Genomic DNA, 12,913 nt, shown 5'->3' on the forward strand with positions numbered 1-12,913 from the left:
CAAAATGACAAAAAATTGAAATCAATTAAGACTCAACGGATTGTAATTTTCAACATTTTATAAATAATGTAATTATTAAATAGACAGCTGATGCTCCTAGAAGTGTTTATGGATACTAGTTAGTCATATATTTATTTATTTATTGTAAGCTGTTAAAAAGATTGATCTTTCATTTCTCAAATATCTTGTTCGGCTGAATGTTTCAATTACAAGATAAATATAAGTATAAAAATTTGTTTCACTTAAAAAATAAGCTAAATATAATAAAAATAGTAATGTTTATGTGTTAAAAAGGTAAATAACTACGTAAATGAAGATGTGAATTATAGTTTTCTCTCCTGTTAATCTGAGAAATTACTTCTAAAAACCCTGAAATGTAGCAAAACAAATAAGTGAAGCTCATTAAAAAACTAATACAGTTTTGGTGTGAACTAGTCGGGGTGCAAAATCCAGAAAACCAGATGAAATAACCCACAGAACCAGCTTGTAAACCCCCACAGTGACGGACGACGACACGCTTCATTCAACACTTCCAGAGTGGCGTTTTATTTCAGAGTGAAAAAATGCAGGAAGGGTCGGGAAAAGGCAAACATGGTGACAAGGTGGAGACGAGGACTGACGCCGTCACCATCAGGTGCTTTCTCTTAAAGCGACATGCCGCCCTCAGAAAAAAACAAAAAAGACGTTTTTAACTTCAAATCTGCAACGCGGTAAATTACATTCACGTCAAACACTTCAAACCGAAACGTTTCCCCCTGTAAACACACACACTGATGAAATGGGAGTTTCTCTTTACGTCAGCGTGACTGTACCTTCTGCTTTGCTTTGACCCCGCCAGAGCAAATGGCATGTAGGAAACATGGAGTGGGGGCAGGACCAAAATAGAGCGCTGATTGTAAAAAAAAAAATAGCACAAGACTTCCTCCTCCTCCTCTTCTTCCCTCGTGTCTTTAGGAGAAGAAGTCAGCCGAGTTCATGATTGTTCCTGGATTTCACTGCAGAACGGTTTGTGTTTACACACCAACAAACTGGGCCAGTTTTACGGAAAACCTCCAGAGTCTCCAGTTCTTTTTCTCATGAGCTGCACGTGTGTTAAAGGGAAATTAGACTTTATTTTTCTAATCATTTGCTATGTTTTCCTTTAATATTTGATCCTTGGGATGAACAATATATTGGCAATAACATCGATATCAGACGATATTGGTCATTTTTTAATGTATCAGTTTGATATGAAAAACAGATATTTATTGCCATCTATCTGTGTTCCTCTTTTTTTTTTAAAAAAGAAACATTTATTTCTCTACTGTCAAAACAGTAGAGAAATAAATATATATATTTCATAAACATTAGGTGCTATACGCTCAACAAGTGATCAAGTGTTTCCTAAATATAAGGAACTTTTATATGATATGAGGTCAGATTTAGTCCTATAAAAGCATAAAAATGGTCTTTAAGAATAGGAAGAGTTGCAATTATACATAATGTTGGCCAAATTCATCCAAACATTTGCTTAGTGAATAAACACAGAGTTCAGCAGTGAAGTAACAATCAGCTACATAAAAACTGACTGCAGATATGAAATGATGTGGTGGCAGCTGAGGATGTTTTGCTACTTGAGCCTCGCTGCGACGCGGGGAGGTTTCCTTGTTTTGTGTTTCTTGTTCCTGAGTTTCCACAGCTGTCAGAGTCGCAGGTGACAGAATGACGGACGGACGGGTGGAACATCAGGACGCAACGAGACGAAGACCGGACTGAGACATAAATACAGCTTCTGCTTAATGTCTAATCCTTCTCTGAGGTTCTGAAGTTTTCTCCTCCTTCATCCTCCTCCTCCTCGTCATCTCCAAACGTCTGCTCCTCCCTGTTGGCGAGCGACTGTGAGCGCGCCGCCACCTGAGCGGCGAGGGCGGAGCTGAAGCTGAGTGTCTCCGAGCCATGGATCTCCGTCAGTCTGTCCAGCACCGACACGGCGGGGATTTTCGGCTTCAGGAAGCAGTCCAGACCGTTCTGACGCTCCTCTTCCTCCTCCGTGACGCCGTCGTACTGGTGCAGCTCTGAAGCTCCGCCTCCAACAGAAGGTCCGCCCTGCTCGCTTTCCTCCGAGCCGCAGCTGAACTCTGTAACCGGGTCGGGCCTCACCCTGTCGTCCTTTCCTTCCCCTGACTCCCCGTCGTTTCCTGCAGGCCGCTCTGATAGGTAGTTTCCTTCCTCAGAACCGATTCCTGCAGCGCCCACTGGACCCGGAGCATCAGGACTCTGGGTCAGAACCGAAGGCGATGCAGCAGCTGCAAGAGAGGCAGGAAGGAAACATTTAGGATTTTACTACAACTAGAATTAATCAATTATTGATCATTAATAGACTAAAAAGAAAAGACATTTGCTGGAAAAAAACAATCATATTCAGAGCTGCAATTTAGCAAAAACTGTACAAAAAAACCCAACAAATTTTACACTTAATAAAAAGAAAACCTATGTAATTATGCTGGGAAAGTTTCAGCTTCACCTGGTTCATATTCTGTAAAAAAACAAAAGATCCTATTGCAGCTTTTATTGACCAATTATTCATTGCTTAATAAATAAATAATCAACCCAAATCCTACTTCAGTAAGAGTAGCACTACTTCAACATGTTTCTACTCCAGTAAATGTAAAAAATGGCCGTCCAAGAAATTACTCGAATAAAAAAGTTATTTGGTAAAAAGGCGACTCGAGTACTGAGTAACTAATCAAAACATAAATCATTTAATATTTACAAATTCAGACGGACCAAAACATAAAGTTATCTGGAAATTTTGGTAAAGATCAAAATTGAAATAATTTATATCAATAACATAATTACAAAATAAAATCAGGCAAAAGAAGCATATTTCCAAATCAATTTCTTTCAAAATAAAACTTATAAAACTAACAAAAAAGGTGAGTTTCTGTTTCTGGGTAGAGAATCCAGAACTCGTAAAAGTAAAAAGTACAGTGTAGCAAAAATACTCCTAAAAGTACATTTCCTCCCAGGTTACTCAAGTAAAAGTAACTGAGTAAAAGTAATTAGTTACTAGCCATCTCTGACTAATGTGACGTAGTTCTAAGACAGTAGTTGCAACTTTGTTTGGGTTGAGAACAGACCTGCAGCTTTTCTATTCTGTCATCCAGACTGGAAGCAGAAACTACAGCAGCTTCACTCCAGGAATAACTCCAGACCTTGGTCACTGAACAGCATCTGCTTCCTCTTCATCCTCTCCCCCTCAGACGCTCGGAAACCCAGGACGGCTTTCAGCTCCGACAGGACGCGCCGCGACTCCTCCCTCTCCCTCCGCTGCCGCTCCCGCTCCTCTGGGGACAGAACGTCGGACCAGGAACCTCTCCCCTCCCCGTCCGAGTCCGAGTCGGAGACGTAGGCCTCCAGCTCCTGGCGGGACCAAACAGAGGGACGGGAATCTACGTTTGAGACAAACGAATTGTGAGCTTTAAGCTGAAAAGTCAGGAATTTTATCTCACCATTTCCTCTGGCACCGGGTCTCTGTCCAGGATGAGCGGGTAGGACGGAGGAGCAGCAGGAAGTTCAGGAACAAGAGGAGCAAACTGCTCCGTGTCGTCAGCATTACCTGGACAGAGGGGGCGCTGTGAGCTCACCGGAGCTTTGATTGGAGGAAAAACAGGCCCACAGCACGACAGATCTTCCACTATGCTTTAATTGGACATGCAGTGCTTCTTGTGGCCAGCAGCAGCTTATTGAGATGTAAATTGATGAGACGTTTGTATCGTCCACAGGTGTCAAACTCAAGGCCTGGGGGCCAAATCTGGCCCGCAGTAACGTTTTATGTGGCCCGTTAGACTCCAAACTACATAAATAAGTCCTTCCAGTTTTTCACAAATCTGCAAAATTCACACAAACTCAACGTATCTCCACAGTTTTTCCTCAGCCTTACTTGATGTCAAGTCATAATCCGTAACTGATACGGCGAATAATAAAAGGTCGCATTCAACATCATACATTAGCGCAAATATTGTAAACATTCATAGCAAATATTTCCAAATTATCACCACAAAATCTGCAATTTTCACTGCAAAAAACACTAAAAGAATCACAAAATCCTGGAGGAACAGCTATTTATTGATATTTTAAGTTTAATTTAAATGTTTTGTTATAAATAACTGATAAAGTGCTACATGTGCCTTTTTTTACTTTCCCTGCTTACCTGTACAGGCGTTGGCTCGTCTTAGCATGCGCTCCACCTGGCAGACAGTGTCCTCCCAGCAGCCGGCGCTGGCCTGCATGTGGGGTTGCAGCTGCTGCAGCCGCTCGCTCAGGTCCTGGTAGCCTTCAAGCGTCAGCTCCGTCAGCTCCTTGGACACCATCAGCTTCTCCAGATCGTCCTCCAAGATGATCATCCTGTTGGTACAAAAGGGTGGAGGTCAATCTGGCCTTGATCTAATGCAGACAAAGTGAAACAAAGCCAGTTGTGCATGAATCTCACTCGCTGAGCAGCGCCTTGAGGTGGAGCTGCAGGCTGCGGATGGATGTGTGCAAAGCGTTGAGCTCCCGGCATTTCTCCCTCGCTCGTCCATTCCTGTCGGCGCTCGATGTCCTGGGCTGCATCTCGAAGTGCCGGTGGAAGTCGTAGCTGCGCTGCACGTCGCCCAGACAGCTGGCCAGGGCGTGATGGAGGGGCTCCGTCACCGCGGCGATGGACCGGTGCAGCGGAGGTGGAGGAAGTGAGGGAGACGAAGGAAGAGGGATGTCTTCTTTGGTTCTGCCTTCCTCGGACTCCTCGGTTCGGTGTGGTGAGAGGAGGAGAGCGAGCCGACGGAAACATTCTGAGCTCTGACCCAACCACAGCTGGAACAACATCTGCAGAGGATACAATAATAATCAGAAAGCTGCAAGTTATCAATTAATGAGTTAATCTAAAAGCTGATTAATCTTACTGATCTACTACTGATTAACTAAGTGGCTATTTTCTTAACAACTTGACCTACCATCTTTCCATTATATAAATATATTTTTCATAAACTAAATAAAAAAATTATTAAATTTTAACGACATTTTGTATATACTCCCTGTTTATTCAGTGAATATAAAATACTCACTGAATAAACACAGAATTGTGGTTTTCTTATATTAAACTTAAATATATTTTTACGAGCACAACAAAACAGGAACCTCTTAAATTTCTGAATAGAATATTAGAAGATGAAAAGAAAAAGATTTGTGTGCAATATTTAATTCTCCATGACCAGAGGCCGTGGTTGCTCTAAAAGGAATAGAGTAAATGAATTACATTAACTCTAAACAGCAAACAAAATCAGCCTTGTTTAGTGGCGTCGTGTTTTTCCCCATCATATTACAATTTTTCACCACTATCCCCTCCCCTTTTCTGACTTATTAGCCTCACTTCGTAGCACATCAGCCGTTTGAGAAGTTTCGTTGCTAACTGCTCCGTTATGTAGCTCAAATGAGCGCCATAAAGGTGATAACTTAAGGAGATTGTCGAGTATTTTTTATTTCAAAACCACTTAAGGAGTTTGTCGAGTGTTTATTATCTCAAAACAGAACCGCATACCGTGCACTGCACACCCCAAACCGGACTCTGCTTGGGTCATTTCTCTTTCCGGTTCTGATACGGCCGCCATCTTTGTTTCTACCTCAACGGCTCCGACCAGCGGCGCCCTCTGCTGGATGGCGACCAAACTACAACACTAAAAGAAGATCTAATTTACGTCATTAGTTAATCGATTGGAACAAATTTTAATTTAATAAACCGCTAACCGACAGTTAATTGTAAGTCGATCAATTGTTTGCGTCCCTATTTCAAAGTTTCTCTATCTTCTGATTCCTATACTTAGGGAATACCAAACTCTAAGCGTGAGGAGGCCGAACCTTGAGGGCTGGAAGGCTGTAGTCGTCGGTCAGCTCCTGCGCCTGCTCGTCCCCCAGATGTTCGATCCCCAGGCCGAGGCCCAGCTCCTTCAGAGGCACCGCGCACACGTAGTTGGTCACATTGTCGACCTCAGAGTTCAGCGGAAATGTTCAGGGGAGTTAAAGACACAAAACATATCTGGAAAAGCAATGTTCACATCTATAAACTTTAATTTGTTCTTGGTTTATGTCTCAGGCTTATTTCACCTAACTGAAGGAATCTTTTTGATGAAAATATGTCGTGATGCATCAAAGAATCAATTCTGAAAGTCATTAAAGGAAGGTTAGGGATCTGAGATAATAAAAACATTATATTTTGGTGCAGAAGGAAATAAACAGGGACGAAAAAGGATAAAAAGTTAGGTGAAAAAAACCCAAAAAAAAAAAGAAAAAAAAGAAAAAAAAATTGCAGAAATAAAATTTTTTTAAAAGACAAAATTGAAAAATCAAATTAGGAAAATGTAAATAATATTAGAAAAAGAAACGGAAAGGAAAAAAACTAAAACAACAAATAATAGAACAGATGAAGAAAACAGAACAGAAATGAAAACAAAGAAAAAGCAGAAAACGATAAAGAAGAAATAAAAACAAAAAATAGCATGAAAACAGAGAAATTAAAATGGTGAAAAAGAGAAAAAAAGACAAATGAAAAATAAAAAAAGCAGAGAAAATGTAAATGCTGAAAAAAAACTCTTAGAGCTATATTAAATTAATCAGAGTTGGGTAGTAAATAGTTACATTAATGTAAAGAAAATAAATAAATAAAAAATCTGATAACTTCCGAGACGACACTGAAATCCTTCGCAGCCTCTAATTTACGCTGTGAATGAAAACATTAATCAAATGAATCCAATTCAAACAGCAGCAGCGGCACAAAAGCAGCTGAAAGCTTCAGGACGTTTTACAGCAGCGCACATCATGGAGGTCCTGGTTTACTCAGGTGAAGGATATGCTTTGAGCATGTGGCAGGTGGCCCGGCGCGAGGCTCTGAAGGCCGAGCGGAGAGCCCGGTACAGCACCTTCCGGAGTCCCATCAGCTGCTGGCTGCGAGGCACCGCCCCGGGCCCCGCCCTGCTAAAGGAGCTGGCCGCACTCACCCTGTCGAGCAAACTTGACAAGTGAAATGTGATACAACTGTGGAGACGTCCCAAAGAGGCGTGGGGGCACACACAACACACAAGACAGACGACTGAGACATGGACGCTACTCAGCATCAATCAAATGCATCTTTCAAGTAAAAAAAAAAAAAAAAACTTTCAAGAGTTTTAGGTTCTTTTTTTTTAGACATAAAGCATTCAAATTTCACTACAAATTTACAGCAGATTTTTCTAGAGTAGCCAGGCTTTAACATGAACCCTGCAGAAACCAGAAACTGGAGAGAAAGAACGATAAAACGAAGGAAAAAAGGTACGACACACGGGGAAAGAAGGAATAAATAGAAGGATGAATGTAGAGAAGCAAAGGAAATAAAGAGAAAAATGAGAAAGAGGGACAAAATAAATACAGAAAGGATACAAGAAAGAAAGAAAAGAACAAAAGGAAGGACTTAAAGATAATAAATAAGATAATGAAGAATCATTTTCATTATAAATGTGTGCAAAACTTTGTCAATATCACAAAATACAATTTTACAATTGTGATGTTTCCATCAAATAAGAAACAGAATTAAAACCACATGTTAAAGTGTTTGTTCACGTGATAAGTTATTAAAATCATGGAACAATTTATCTGAGCCTTAATTCATTATTATTTTTATCTACTGTCTTATCAAAATAAAGCTCAACAATGTTATTCAAAGAAAGTCTTTAATTTAAATGTTAAAATTTTCCAAAATTCCTAATAGGCTTAAAACAAGTTGCACTTTCAAAATAAAGCGCATCCTTACCCTTTAATGTCAGTCTTGATTATTTGTAGTTTAAATTAGGGGTGGGCATTTATCGTATCGTTTATCATTTGTCGTGAAAAAAGTTCTTGTAAGAATTTAAATGTACTGTTATGATAAACTCCAGATATTGATTGTACTATTGTAAAAACAATAGTATGACTGGAAATGTTATTTTTGCCATTTTCTCCACTGTTTGTTCCATTAGAGAATCAATAAATCTTAGTCAATTCGAAAATATGATTAACTGCAGTTACTGTGAGCAGTTTAGTGATAAGAATCAATCTTTTTTTTTTAAGTCAGTAGAGTCCCAAAGAGCCCAATTCAAATGGAAATGTTTTTCAGCAACAATATTTGTGTTTTTGGCTCCATGAATGCTGTGCCATGTAACACAGTAATACAGTTACGTGAAAGAAATAAGTATTTCATTAAACTCTTTATCATCGTCACAACAGTAACACAAAAAATTGTGATAAAATTTTAAGTTCATATCGACCAACTTGGTTTAAATTACTGCAAAAGATCCAGTTAAAATCAGTGCAACACTAAGTTATCTTAAAACTACCCCTTCATAATGAATCGATCTAGAATAAATCAATCTAGAAGAATGTCTGTGATTGGATGAGGAAGAGTGAAGCACTTACAGGGTGAACCCTCTGGAGATGACCTCCGTCTCCTGGACCAGCCGCAGGGCTTTTCGGGCCAGTCCCGTCAGAGTTTTGCTGTTATGGACCAGCGTCTGGAGTCGCGTGGTCCTGGTCTGGACGTCCTTCTGCATCCGCCTCCGTCTCCACAGCGCCAGGCCCCTCAGCGCCACCCAGCCCAGCAGGGCCAGAGCCCAGGGGGCCGCAGCCAGGGACCACAGGCTGTCCGGAGAGCAGCAGACGCCCAGCAGCACGGCAGCCAGGCCCAGCAGCCCCGCCACATCCCTGACAAAATAAATTCATCATTATTAACTGAGTAAAGTAGAAGAAGAGAAGATTAAGCTTTTTACACCAGGGTTAGCATTAAAGCTGGACAATAAATCAATAAAAATATGTATTATCATAGACTTGAGATCAAAATCAATACATAATACATGTGATAGAATATTCACTGAACTCTGATCCAGAACTGCACAGCATTCTGGGAAATGTGGGCAGAGGAAAACCTTTAGCTGCTCAACCTCTGTTGGTGGCTTCAACTAACTCACTCTCTCTTTGGTTACCTAGCAACTCACTCTGTCGCTCTTTGGTTACCTAGCAACTCACTCTGTCGCTCTTTGGTTACCTAGCAACAGCCTATTGAGTAAGTTCCGCAGCAGCAGTTTAAATTTTTGTTGCTGTGGTGTTTTTACCGTTTTTATTTTTAAAATAAAAAATAACGGCGCGAAGTGAAAACTGTGGACTAAACAAACACAAGGTCATGAATACAATTTGGTAATATTTCAGATATTCAAAACCAAAAACTAATCAATAATTATCAATATCGACTGACATGAAATGATTTTCAGCCATATTGTCTCCCAAAACCTTAATGATTGTGACTTGCGGTATTCAGGCCTGAACATCTGCAGTCGCGTGAGGATTGCACAGGCAGGGAGAATATAAAAACAGACAACTGGATGTCACCATAAAAATTTTGGATGATAAACTGTCAGTAATTATTGAGATAAACAAAAACATTTTGCTTATCTCAATAAACAAAATGAGATAAACAAATAATAAAGCTTTTATTATAAGTTTTATTATTTACTTATAATAAAACTGGAGAATATTATATAGTCAAGTTATTAGTTGTTGAAGTAGCTTTAGCTGGTAAAATTGTCAACTATAAATCCAGGTTCCTATGTTTGTTAACTGGTGTCCCACAGGGCTGTATGCCAGGTACAATTATTTTTTGGGATGTATATTATTGCTTTACCTTCTCTTCTCAGTTGGAGATATTTCATAATGAATAGGATTGTTTACCAATGTACCGATTTTTATTATACCTTCAAGCACAATGTAAACAAATGAGCTTTTAAGAATGAGCAATGTCTAAACACTTGTTAGTTTTATTGATGTGGATCGTCTTTGCTGGAACAATCACATTTATTGCACAATGTTTTAGTTTTTTTAACTAGAAAAATATAAAAATATTTTAATTATGTGACATACTCATTCAAGCTATCCTTTCAGCTAACCTGGACATATTTACATTTAACTTCTTTAATTATTAATGAACGATGCCCATTTTAAATGAATTAATTATTAAGAGAGAAATACCATAGCGATGGAGTGGAGACGAGACTTTGTCTGGGGAGGGAGCTGACTCGGCTGGGGTAGCCGGAGGGCGACGAGCCGAGGGTGAGCAGGCTCGGGTCCAGCAGCTCGATGAGCTCCACGTCCTCCTGCAGCAGAACGTCCTGATCCAGGATGCATCTGACCGAGTACTGGCCGAAGACGCCGTCCTGTGACGAGGCGGGAAAACCAGTGAAGCAAAACACAAACAATAAACATTTCGCTAATGATTTTAAAAAATAAATGCGTTTCTGGACGTACCAGCTGTTGCTCCAGCTTACGGGATTCAGCTTCCTGGTGAAGAGGACTCCATCTCCGCAAGGCCTCAACCAGCCTCCATAAACATCCTCCCTGTAAGAGACGCACAGCAAGGAAACATAACCAAACAATTCAGAGATAAACCACAACAGGCTTATCTCTGTTTAGATTGCTAAATTATTTGTTCTGCAAGAACACAAAACCTTGCCAAATATCTTTGGTCTAATTTATAGAACGCTTGAAATAAGACAAAACTAACTTACAAGTAGCTTTTCAGTAAGACACAGGAGTTTGGTTGAAGTTAAAAAACTTATATTTCCACAGGCAGATTATTTCACTTATAACATAAAAAACATCTTGTTACAAGTAAAGTAATCTGTACTAGTACATTTTCATCATATTAAGGAATTATTTACGCAATACAAGCTCCTTTATCTTCCTGCAAAGTTACTTGTAAGTTAGTTTTGCCTTATTTCAACATACTAAGATATTTGCACAGCAAACTAGACCAAAGATCCTTGGTAATATTTGTGTTTTTGCAGTGTGCCATTTTTATGGACAAATTCTTAAGTCAACAAACACACCAAAGGAGTATCTCAGTTCACAAAGTCTTTTGTGCAATAATCTGTAAAAGAGTTCTGCTGCACAAATTATAAAACTTGTTTCAGTTTCTATAAGGAGTTTGTCATGTTTGTGCAATTTAATAAAAAGTCAAGTCAAGCATCAAACTGTTGCAGAAATATACAAAAACGTACTTTAACCAGCATATTCCCCTGTCAACAACTTCACTAAAGGAAATCACCACAGACTTTTACAATGTTTCAGTGCAGCACCGTTTGGATGCATGACTAAGCTCAAGGGGTTTTTCAAAATCTTGCTCGGTTTTGTTGCCAGATCCTCCCAAAAATGCATAACACCTCATTGAGGACAGGATTTATTTGACTCTAATCTGCTTACCGTGTTTAGGACTCATGTCGGCGCTCATGTTTGTTTAATTTCAGAGGCGGTTAAGTGTGTTTACTCTACAACTGCAGACGTATTGATTGCTAACGGGACGTTCACACGCCACTGATCATCAGTTTTATCCGCAGCATTATCAAAGTAGGCCACAACTCTGCCCAGAGCCGTACCGCAGACAATAATCAACAGCAGAAATGATGCAAGGCCTGGACGGATCAAATCCAGTTATTACTCTGGTGTACTCATGTTGACGCTCATCTGTATTCTGCAGCAGGTTCTGGAAAAACTGCAGCTCTGATGAGTTTTAGTAATTCGAAGAGCTGGAGTAAAAGCTCCTTGTGCAGAAAAGTGTGGGACTGCATGCAAAGTCTCTCCAAAATAAAGCAGAAACAGAAACAATGATTTGGCTTCAACAGCAAATCATGTAAATTTTTTCTATTTTTGTTAAACTGGTTCACAAACCAGTTGAAAATGACACCACAGTAGATCCGTAATGTTATGTATAGTTTACTTTTTGTGTTGCTAAAAGAAAGTATTCCATCTCCATTGTGTCTGTGTTTAAGTTTCTCTCTTTCCCGAATCATTGGTGAAGATACAGATGAAGCCGTTAGTTTTTTCTTTGTTGAGCTTTTCATTAGGGTTTTATTTTATAGATCAAAACAAAGTAGAACAAAACTATTAAGTGGAAGAAAAATAACAATATGTGAAGCGAGCAGACACATAAAACATGACAACTTAGCCACAGCAAACGTATGCACTGTTCCATGTTCGTAATGGGAAAAGACTAGAATAAAGTATCAGTAAGTGTTTCACATGAAAGGATACATTTATACCAGATAAATTATTTACTGGTAGACTGAACAATTCCCCAGGACTGTATTTGCTTAAGCAGTTCAAGTACAATAAAAAGAAACAAAACAGGTAAATGAGGCTGTAAATTATGTAGCAGTCTGTGTTACAAGGTACTTCAGTACTATAAAACATAAACAGAGAGCTGCTTCATATGATAATGTCATATTTACTTATTATATTCCAGAGAAATTAATCCAGTTTTGCATGTTTTTGCATCTGGAACAAAGTTCACGTCGTCTACTGGCGCCTGCAACATATGACAACACAATTTTAAAGGATGCATCCATTAAAATTGTGCAAACCTTCACTATGAGTGTTTGAAGCAGCACAGACAGTTATCTATCCGAGTTTAACCTTTATCTGGGTTCCAGGAAATGGCTGGAAGAGGGAAGAGTCAGATCTGAGTCTCTCATCCTCCTTAACTCCTTAGAACAACACACCGCCGGGGAGGAAGCATGACACGCATGGAAAGTTCCCGAGCGAGGCGAGCGAGGCGAGCGTAGCTCCGCTTCCCGTTTTCATGAGGAGAGCAAACAAGGAGAGGCTGAGTCATGTGATCTTACCCCCCACCCCCCGCCACCCACCCACCCAAGCTTACCGGGACATGTCGCCCGCTCAGCTGAATAAAACCTAAAACTAGAGTCATTAACGGTTGTTTTAATCCTCAGGTTGCACTCAGTTCTACGAAAAACATCTGGAGAATGAACACAGAAATTATACTAAGTTGCTGTTGGAGTGAGGGGTTACATCAGAGAAAAACAACCAGATGGCGGTAATCGCATTACAG

General features: G+C 39.9%; 1 protein-coding gene across 3 annotated transcripts in view; it reads right to left on the reverse strand.

Moving 5' to 3' along the window:
• Window positions 1–522: 522 nt before the first annotated feature.
• The window catches only part of vezt (vezatin, adherens junctions transmembrane protein), a 14,480-nt gene continuing 2,089 nt past the window's right edge, over window positions 523–12,913 (reverse strand). For 2 of the 3 annotated variants that reach the window (XM_008400479.2, XM_008400481.2), the window contains exons 3-12: window positions 10,318–10,407; window positions 10,042–10,226; window positions 8,440–8,724; window positions 6,865–7,023; window positions 5,875–6,022; window positions 4,472–4,845; window positions 4,193–4,386; window positions 3,492–3,598; window positions 3,195–3,402; window positions 523–2,285 (exon numbers count right to left, since the gene is read on the reverse strand). In XM_008400479.2, coding sequence (XP_008398701.1) covers window positions 1,783–2,285; window positions 3,195–3,402; window positions 3,492–3,598; window positions 4,193–4,386; window positions 4,472–4,845; window positions 5,875–6,022; window positions 6,865–7,023; window positions 8,440–8,724; window positions 10,042–10,226; window positions 10,318–10,407 — 2,253 coding nt within the window. In that variant the 3' untranslated portion in view covers window positions 523–1,782. The remainder of the gene's footprint in view (window positions 2,286–3,194; window positions 3,403–3,491; window positions 3,599–4,192; window positions 4,387–4,471; window positions 4,846–5,874; window positions 6,023–6,864; window positions 7,024–8,439; window positions 8,725–10,041; window positions 10,227–10,317; window positions 10,408–12,913) is intronic. The other variant, XM_008400480.2, reaches the window with a different exon arrangement.

The sequence above is a fragment of the Poecilia reticulata genome, linkage group LG23 (assembly GCF_000633615.1).
Source record: "Poecilia reticulata strain Guanapo linkage group LG23, Guppy_female_1.0+MT, whole genome shotgun sequence".
NCBI classification, from domain to species: domain Eukaryota; kingdom Metazoa; phylum Chordata; class Actinopteri; order Cyprinodontiformes; family Poeciliidae; genus Poecilia; species Poecilia reticulata.